The sequence below is a fragment of the Mercenaria mercenaria genome, chromosome 19 (genome assembly GCF_021730395.1).
Source record: "Mercenaria mercenaria strain notata chromosome 19, MADL_Memer_1, whole genome shotgun sequence".
In the NCBI taxonomy this organism is placed as follows: domain Eukaryota; kingdom Metazoa; phylum Mollusca; class Bivalvia; order Venerida; family Veneridae; genus Mercenaria; species Mercenaria mercenaria.
In genome coordinates this window covers 17,907,029-17,917,426 of record NC_069379.1, presented here as the reverse complement: position 1 = coordinate 17,917,426, position 10,398 = coordinate 17,907,029, and the positions used below count along the sequence as shown (strand labels likewise).

Genomic DNA, 10,398 nt, shown 5'->3' with positions numbered 1-10,398 from the left:
TTTCTCGTGCATTTTGATATCAATTGTCCGAAAGTGCAGGACTTTTACAAGAGGTTTGAAAAATGAAAATTAAATAAAAACATTTCAATTAACATAATCATCGCATGGATTGGATATTAGTGCGATTACAAAAAAAAAAAACAAAGAAAAAAACAACATTTTATATAAAATGATGTCAGTATACAATGCACGATTGTAAATTATACATGAGAGGAAATAAAAATGATAATCATATCAATGTATACTATTGTTGATGGTGTTCTTGAAAGATATTACAATTAATATTTTTTAAACAAAAACATGAGACACCAACTACAAATGCATTTCTCGATATACTTTGAAGTTAAGTTAAATATATGAGATAAAGCAAACACAAAAGGCTGTTGACTAGTATTTCATAGTTTTTCTTAAAGTTTTTTTTTTTACTTTGAATTGGTACTTTGTACATCGAATTCCTTAAGATATGTTGATAATATGAGCCAATATACACAATTTATGAATACATTTAACAAGCGATTTGAAACAAATGTAAGATACTCTCGTGATATCATACGTTTTGCCATCATGACACTCAGTTTGACTCTGTATAATGCCAAACTCTCAGACAGCTCAATATAATCGTGCCAAGTCACCATGTGTCTAGCGGAACAGTCAAGAACTGGTGGAGACGAAAATTGTCGCACAAAATAACATGTGGGCATATACACTTATTTGTTTGAATATACTATTTCATAAGTAAAGCATGTGCAGCAGATCAAGGAATTTTGATTAGAGGGACACCAACTTTAAACAGGGGTCACCAATTCATGGGGGGTGGAGGGGGGCGGAGGGGGTAGTCACACCGAGTTTCAAGACCGATTTTCTTTGTAAAATGTAAGAATCAAAGGGGGATTGACCCACAATGCCCCTCTGCCAGGCTCTGAGTCCGTGCATGTAAAGAATGGAGTTATCCCATACGGCTAACGCGTCATGATATCATAGATCTGAAATTGTCTGATACATCAGAGAAAATTTTCCGTCTTACTAGTACCATTTTATGTTTATAATTAAAACGCAATTGTCCTATTAAGTGTCCGACAGAAACGGATTGATTTTATTTGGAAGTTAAAATAAAATGTTCCACCAAATGATAATCGCGTGTTACCATTCATTTTTCAAGTAAAATGACTGTCATGCCATGTGCCTCCATCCAGATTTCAGTCTTTGATACCGAGTATGTGGACAGAGTAGATGTACAAAGACTGAAGTTTTGACTTTCGTGATATCGCATATTCAGACGTTCAAAACTTCACTTCTTACGACAAAAAGGCCCACCTGGTATAACAAATACCGCCTGAGGACACAAATATGCCGTAGAAGTTAAAGTTTTAACAAAATCTCAAAGTTTCTCAAAATCAGTTGATAACTTCATACTTCCAGGTTCAATTCAATGTATTTAGTTAAAATCATTAGGCAAAACAAAACTTCATTATTCTTATACTTATTGATAGTGTTTCGCATCAAATTTAGTCCAGTTATACATATGGATAATCGAATAACTTAATAAGCAGAAATCCTGAAACTAAGCTTTTTATTTCACATAATAATAAAGCGAAGTCTCAGGCTTACTTGATATTACATGGAAAACTTTAGTAGCAACTTCTGATATAAATAGAATACACGCATATCGGTGACGTTTTACCCCAATTATATATGAGAGACGTTGAAGGGGAAGGCGAAGGTTGAAATCTCAAACTCTCTAATATATCATAACTTCGACTTTGTTATTTGAGAAGAAAAATGAACACAGTGATAACATGTTTTATATTTGTCCATATCAAGCTTTTACTTTTCCATCTGCCATGAATCATGTGTCGTCTGTGTCGTTCGTCATGTCTGTTTGTGCAACATCTGGAAGTGGCTCATTGTCGTACATGGGATTTATAATGCTGGATTTATAATGTTCATCGCTGGATGAAGCACCCTCAGTAAAGCTAAAAGACAATCGAATAAATCTTAAAGTTCTCACATGTTATCTAAATAAGCAATACAAGTATATTGCGCCTCGGACATTTCTCATTTGTTTCCCCATGATTTTTAACCAGGTATTTCAAACGTGATAATAAATATCAATATTGTAAACGTTTCAAACTGTCACATAGTTTAACTTAGAAAACTCTTATAAAAGTAATAACATGATGTGCGTTTGAAATAGTGTTTCAGTATGTACACATCATTCTGACCGTTTTCATGAAATACATACATCTGTTTACTGACTTGTATATTTCTTACTTTACTGTGCTTTGGATATGATTTAATATAAAGTGTTGGCAGAAATATTTAAATGGGTACAGTTCCAGATAATACTCACTAGATAAAATATAAATTAACTTTAAACACTTATTGAACGGGCTGCCTGTCATTAGTAATATCTTTTGACCTTCGATCCTTCGGATTCAAAGTCAATAGTATTTATTTTTGTTCGGCAAGCATTCAGTAAGTGTATCATGTCAATCAAAAAAACCTAAGTTGATCTTATAAGAATCGATACAAATTACAGCAAAGAATCTGCTTCTCCACAGTGATAGATAATAAGTGTATTTAAATAAAAATACAGTCCAGAATTCACAGTCCAGTTAATCGGCCCATTAAACTTTTGATTATATCAGTTAAACTTTTGATTATATCAGTCACTAGGTGTAGCTCTAAGACAGAGCTAATCTACGATCGCGCGGTCGTGAGTTTGATCCTGGACGGCATATGTTTGATAAAAGACATTGTGTCTGAAGTCAATCGTCCTCCACCTCTGATTCATGTAGGGAAGTCGGGAGTTACTTGCGGAAACAGGTCTAAACTGGTATAAAATCAAGAAATACTGATTTGGTTAACTGCTCACTGTTACATTATTGAAATACTATTAGAAAACGGCGTTAAACACCAAACAAGCAAACAAATCAATCACAAAGCTATAAAACCAATTTCTAAATTTAACAAGAGCACCAGCTTGCAGGTGCTTACGCTCATCTGATATTTTTGTATAATAGAATAATTGTCCTACCTATGATTTTCTAAGTCCAAAAAGGGCTATAATTCTTGCAAAAAGCAGGTCAGAGTTATGTTTTTTGCTGTACATGGTCAGCTTATGATGGTGAACAAGTGTGAACAAGTGTTGCAAGTTTTAAAGCAATAGCTTTGATAGTTTATGAGAAAAGCTGACTTAAACATATTACTCAACCAAGAAAACTGATTTTCTAAGTCCAAAAGGGGCAATAATTCTTGCAAAAAGCAGGATGGAGTTATGTTTCTTTATGTACAGGGTCAGCTTATGATGGTGAACAAGCGATGCAAGTTTCAAAGCAATAGCTTTGATTTTTTTGAATGGGTTTAACGTCGCACCGACACATTTTAGGTCATATGGCGACTTTCAAGCTTTGATGGTGGAGGAAGACCCCAGGTGACCCTCCGTGCATTATTTCATCACGAGCGGACACCTGGGTAGAACCACCGACCTTCCGTAAGCCAGCTGGATGGCTTCCTCACATGAAGAATTCAACGCCCCGAGTGAGGCACGAACCCACATCGATGAGGGGCAAGTGATATGAAGTCAGCTACCTTAACCACTCGGCCACAGAGGCCCCCGCAATAGCTTCGATGGTTTAAGAGGAAAAATTGACCTAAACATGAAACTTAACCAAGAAATCTGATATTTTCTAAGTCCAAAAGGGGTCACAGATCTTGCAAAAAGCAGGATGGAGTAATGTTTCTTGCTGTACAGGGTCAGCTTATGATGATGAACAAGTGCTGCAAGTTTTAAGGCAATAGCTTTGATAGTTTAGGAGAAAAGCTGACCTAAATATAAAACTTAACCAGGCAACGCCGACGCCGGCGCCGACGCCGATCAAGTGATGACAATAACTCTTCATTTTTTCCCACAAACTCAGATGAGCTAAACAGGATGACGTAAGTCTGGAAAAGTACATATAGCTAAGAGAAGAACAGTTGTTTACCTGATACTTTGATAAAAATCAACATCTGTAGTTTCGACAGGGGGGTCAGTATTCTGTATGTAACCTTGATTTTCAAAGGCGGTATTCCTACTTCGGCGAAAGAGTGATTGGAGTGACGGTGACAAGTTGCTTTTACGTCTGAAACATACAGTGTACTGAACAAATATCGTTGAAACTAGTGTTTTTGATTAAATATAGATATTATCAGTATGCCACTGGACCGGCGACAGAAATGTATCCAAAGTTTAACGTTGACTACTTGGTACATTAGAATAAGGTTAGTTTACTTTAATGCGTTAATTTAAAGTATATAAGTGGTAAATTTAATACGAAAAAAATGTAACTTCTTATTAGCCAAGACAGTATAATTCATTTATATATGCTCCTATGAGCCTTATATTTCATATTCTCTCAATGGTAACAGGCTAAACACATTGCTTTTTCAGGCAGATTGATAAATTTAAGTACACTTTGCATTTTACAGAAATTGCAATAAAACGTTAAATGAAATTTTCGTTCAGACAGTGATTAATTTGAATAGAGTCTACCTAAGAAACAGAAATGTATTAGCACCAATTAGCAAGAAGACTGCTAATAGCAAAACCGCTATACCAACTGCGACACCTGGCACAGGTAATCCATTTGACGACGACGATTCTGTGGTGACACTGATTCGCTCTGCGAAAATGAAACAAGACAATTTATCTTTACTTCCACACTTTTAATTGCATGTTTCGTTTAGCGTAAACTTTAATTTTAACCTACTTTCAGCATTATATGCAATTTTATCACACATAAACTACATTTACGGACATCATTCACTCAAATTTTATTCCGCTATGTAATCTGAGCATTTTATGTTACATAAGTTTTTCTCCCAGGAAATTACTTATTGAAAAAATAGATACAAATTTCTAATTAGTACAGCTGTGCTCCAGGATGCCAGCTTGCTCTCTATTCCATCCGAAACGAAACATTACAGGAGTGTATGTAAGGATGTGTAAAACACAGGCATTTATCAAAGGAACAAAGTCAAAATAATACAATTAACTCATTGACAGCAAGCACAGAACAAATACGCAAATAAATACGGTTTGGACCAATAGTAAAACACCACTTGGAAATTTAAACCAAACATTTATACATACTTATGTGTTAACTGCATTTTAAACATTGAAAACACAATGTAAAATAATTCAAACATTGCCAGAAACATTACGTATGTGAATAATGCCATACCAAGGCATAGATTATTTGTTACGCTCCAATGTCCACTAGCGTTGCAAGTTATATTCGTATGTAGGTCAGCTGCTTTAAAGTCACTGTAGCACGTGAACTTGCATGTCGCCCCTATGGCTAAGTCACATGTCCCAGTGATCTCTCCATTTGGTATGTAAGGCGAACATTTTATAGCTGGAGGAGAACCTGAAAGAGAACCATTAATAAATTTAAGTTTATTATACTGAAAGAAAATGTCAATAAGAAATCAGCGAACATTTCTTCTTTGATACTAAAAAATGAGTCATATGATTTTGAGAATTTTAACGATTGGTAAGACTAAGCACATTAAACGTCCGATATTGTGGTATTCTGTCACCGAGCCTTACTCATTTAAAGCATTAAAAGGATATATTCAGTTCGAACTGCGAATAAATTGACGCGCTCAAAGCATTGATGGCAGCTGCAAATTTCTACTCATCAATTTGCAAAATACAGGAACAAAAGTGACCAAATAACATAGTTATTGATCCCAGATGATACGGTTTCGAACTTTAAGATTCATGAAAGCAAATATTCTATCTAGGTTTCATGTAGATCAGGAATAAAATAAATATTTTAACAGTGTGCAAATGCTTTTTGACTGATCTTGTTTGTAAACCGAGATGACCTAGTTTCTTATTTGGACTAGATAGTATAATGACAATCAGTCTTTAATTTAAGTTAGTTTAAACTGTATTTATTTCCACAAATTGTATATACAAACATGAGTAATATATTTAAATTAACAAAGTTTGATAAAAAGACATACATCAATCAAAATAGTACAAACAAACAAACAAAGAAATTTTCCATCGAATGGATTGGAAAACAAGCTACTTAAAACTTATATGAATTCCGCTCCATGAATTAATTTAAGTTAAAAATGGTGTTCATGTAGAATTTACCTATTGATCTAGTGACCTAGATTTTACCTGGTCTGGCCCAGTTTCGAACTTTTAGATTTAAGAAATATAAATATTTTGACCAGATTTCGGGTATTACAAGTGGAAACTGATTTTCTATAATTTGACCTAGAGGTTTTAACCGCGATGACATTGTTTCAAACATGGCCTAGATTTTATAAAGACAAAAATTCTGAGGCCTTTGACCTGGGGACTTAGGTTATGTGCTCTGCAGGTCAGATTGATGATGTAAAAAATTGGTTTTACGAAAATCTTCCAGCGTTTAAGACGTTACGGAGGCGACACGAATGACAGGTATACATAGCTCCTGTATAACCGCATGTTCTATGTATCTCGGGGTATAATAACAGGTCATTAAATTCCCGACAAAATGTGTATTAATTTGTATCAATACATTCGACAACAGATAATTTCTTCGCACTTACGTATACATGATTCCGTTGGGTGCCACATATAATCATTTCTGCAGATAGCCACAGAGGTTGTATTGACAAAACCTTGATTACACGTTACTGAGCAAGTCTCGCCAACCATTTTCTTGCAGTTTCCAGTAACCTTTCCATTAGACAGTGAACTGTCCTTGCACTCTGATACTGAAATATAAAACATCTTCGAACCATCATGCGCTTTTATTGTTTAACTTAAAACATCGTATTGCACGTGTTAAACTATTGTTTCGCATAATTACGAATTTTCATGGCCTTTAATGCACAAAATGACTTTTAGGGAGAACCGTTTACTGATGTTGTTAGAACTCGTGCTTTAACCCTTTTGCTACTTTTAATATCATTAAATGTATATCCATATATATCATTGTACATGTTTAATAAAATATGTTTAAATCAAAAGATAATACGTAAAGGTAGGTCGGATTTTTGAAATTTTAGCAAATTTGCGAGTTAAACTCGTGCGAAATGTGTAAAGTTTCGACATAATTTAGACTTATTACCCAGACAAAGCTCTTCCATGTCTTCACAAGCGTCCCATTGTCTTGTGTTGCTATTACATGTGATACTTTGCTAAAGTTCGTTTGCAATAAAGTCAGCATTACATTTGAAAGTGTATTTTGCTATATGTAAGATAAATAATAAAACGGTGTCTGATTTATCATAGGCATCCGCAATATACAAATTCTGAAAACAAAACTGCTTTTAGAAAACAAGTATGTAGATGGTAAAGAAGAAATATATTCCATTTTACATACCCTTACAAGACTCCCTAGGATACCACATTTTGTCGCTTTTGCAGACAACTAAGTTAGATGTATTTGCATAACCTTTGTCACACTGGAACTCACAAACGTCACCAATTGATTTAGAACAAGTTCCTATTATCGTTCCATTTGAGAGGGAACTGTCCTCACATACAGAAACTACAAAATATATCACCATAGAAACGTTTGTTATATCATTATACTAAACAAAGAGTAACCGTTTTCACAGGTATTGCGAAAGAACATCAATGGTGTTGCCTTGTCTGAGATCAAAATAATCGAACAAATGCTATTGGCTTAAAAGGGCGTGATTCCGGGTCAATGGTTGACAGTATGAACGTTTTGACGGATGATGTTCTTATTCAGCAAAAATAATGAAGGAAATAACTTTATCGGGTGTAAAGCTGTATTTAGACTCTTGTCATCACTTATAATAAGAGATGATAGTTTTACGTTTTATCTGATAACAAATACAACTTACATTGCTTTTATCTTTGCATTTTTTTTAGAAGCGCTACATATATTTATGTATTTAAAACTGTATGACCCTTTTCTCATCAAAACATAAGCAGACATCCGACAGTAATTGAGCTAAGATCTGTAGCAGAAGTGACAAAACATAAAAATTAAGAAAAGCATCAAAAAAGTTAAAATGTTATGAAATATAGATATGAACAGAAACAATAACAGAATTATGAAGATTTATGCTTACCTCTGCAGAGATTAGTTGAAACAGGACGCCATCCATCGGCCTGGCATTTGATTTCGAAGTCTTTTACACTTGGAGTATAATATTCATTACAGCTGTATTTGCAAGAAGTACCAACTCTTCTTGCACATCCTGGATCCAAACGACCATTTTCAATTTCATCACTACATGTGAATGCTAAAAAATAAAATTTAAATAGGATAGATAATTTACAGTGTACATTTCATTCGTAATATTTCCACAAGCGATCCTATAAATTACATACCAAAAAAACAGTAAAATTGTGCAAACATTTGTTGGCTGATAATGTGTTGCTACTAGCAAATCCGGCAAAGTTATTAGCATCACGTAAGCATCGAAAACATATTCGGAATGATTTTACACAATAAAGACCTAAATAATAAATTCTGAATGTTTTTTTTTTCTTCGGCTTACAATTAGATTTTTGTTGTTAAACCGTGTGCTTTAAAATTGTAAATAATGTAAATGAAGGCATCATCATTTGAACGTACCTGTACACGAGTCAGAAGGATGCCATGTACTGTCATCCTGACAAATGACTTTATCGGTTGTATTAATGTAACCTTTATCACACTGTACCATACACGTCTCGCCAATTTTGCTTGTGCATTGTCCCTTTGTTCTCCCATTTGTTAGAGTTTTGTCCTCACATACTGATTCTGTAGAATGACATATTGCCATAAGGGCGAAGTTTAAGTTAGCGGACCCGATAAAAAATCCGACAATTGCGTCTAATTACGTAATCTCGTACCCTTCTTCTAAATTCTTTGGCCACTATTGTATCTCACACGGACGCATGGGTTTCCAATGAATGCCGGAATCACATGTGGAGAACACGTAATTAAATGTACATTGTCGATTATTATTACAGGTACATTGCCTTAAAATGATAAAGGGGTGAACGTGAGACCACATTTTACAACAATAATTCAAAATTGCATCCTGGCAACAAGCAGTTTCCAAACATATATTGTAGAAAGGGTTCGTCGTATGTTTTTTGTTTCCATCATGTCTCTTTGTTTATTATTAAAGCTGAGTCTGTTTTTAATTGGCCGTTTAGATGTATGTTCTAAAGATGTTTTATATGCACGAATATGCTATAATCATACCCCTTATTGCGAAATTATTTCAAATTGCCACAACAAATAATATGATAACAACCCAAAACACTGCATCAATATATCTTATAGATGCCGAAATGTGCCATGGGTTACTGTAACAGCGCAATGCATTACTTGTTTTCACTACTATTTTTTTCTATTTCTAAACTGAAATTTACCTTTGCAAAGTTTAGTTGTACCCAGATTCCATCCAGTAGACTGGCAGGTAATCAGTTTCGTTGCGATGCTTGACTTAAAATATTTATTACAGCTGAATTGACACGAAGAACCGATCGTCCTTGTGCATCCATCTTCTAATGCTCCATTTTCAATTTGACCGCCGCACTTGTAAGCTACTCAAGAACAAAATTATATCATCATGTGTATAAATTATGCAAGATTTATGATTATATATGCTTAAATGACATTTTCCTGTAACTGCATGAAAGACTCTGTGTTAGTATTTGATTGAGTTCCAAGCAGAATTAAATCATGAAAATCGCCGTGGGTGGTCATTTAGAACATATAGAAAATAAGTTGAAAAGCTCAGTTGTGCGTAGTCAGGCGATATAAATCTGTTTTATAGTGGTAGTAATTACTAATGCTTTTATGTACGTAAGCTATCTGTTTTAAATACCCGCAAAAGATCACCCATAAGAAAGCATGCACTTTGTAACATTCGATAATTGCTTAATTTATTCGAATGTGTTCTTACCATAACCTGTTCTATCACTACGACCTGGATAGTCAACGTCCTAAATAAGATAAACTCTTAAAGCAATTTTACACGGACCATGCATTTTGTCCTGAGATCGATAAAGGTACTAATTCTAAGTGTTAAAGGTGGAGACAAAAATATGTTTTTACTGTTTCTATGATGACAATTATACATAATATGCATAAAAAGCAGTCAAAATGACACAATTATGAAATGAAACAAAGCATCAAGACAACACTTCATGTAGGGAAATAGTAAACAAACGGACACAGAAGTCCTATAAAGAAAGTCGAAATAACTGAACGCAACCACCAACCAGCCTTGCAGGGAAATAGTAGTAAGATATGGAAACGCAGCAGTGAACGAACGCAGTCACCTGTGTAACACTTCTTATCCGGTTACTTGCAGTATTTTCGACCCGATATCTGGCCGCCGTATATCTTCCTTGATATACCGTCGGTTGAAACG

The 10,398-nt window shown here is 34.6% G+C and overlaps 1 protein-coding gene across 4 annotated transcripts in view; it reads right to left on the bottom strand.

Moving 5' to 3' along the window:
- Positions 1-808: 808 nt before the first annotated feature.
- LOC123541885 (low-density lipoprotein receptor-related protein 1-like) overlaps positions 809-10,398 on the bottom strand; it is a 76,048-nt gene continuing 66,458 nt past the window's right edge. For all 4 annotated transcript variants that reach the window (XM_053531407.1, XM_053531406.1, XM_053531408.1 and 1 more), the window contains 9 exons: positions 9,392-9,565; positions 8,604-8,771; positions 8,095-8,268; positions 7,374-7,541; positions 6,595-6,762; positions 5,226-5,411; positions 4,535-4,664; positions 3,987-4,124; positions 809-1,973 (listed from right to left, as the gene is read on the bottom strand). In XM_053531407.1, coding sequence (XP_053387382.1) covers positions 1,847-1,973; positions 3,987-4,124; positions 4,535-4,664; positions 5,226-5,411; positions 6,595-6,762; positions 7,374-7,541; positions 8,095-8,268; positions 8,604-8,771; positions 9,392-9,565 — 1,433 coding nt within the window. In that variant the 3' untranslated portion in view covers positions 809-1,846. The remainder of the gene's footprint in view (positions 1,974-3,986; positions 4,125-4,534; positions 4,665-5,225; positions 5,412-6,594; positions 6,763-7,373; positions 7,542-8,094; positions 8,269-8,603; positions 8,772-9,391; positions 9,566-10,398) is intronic.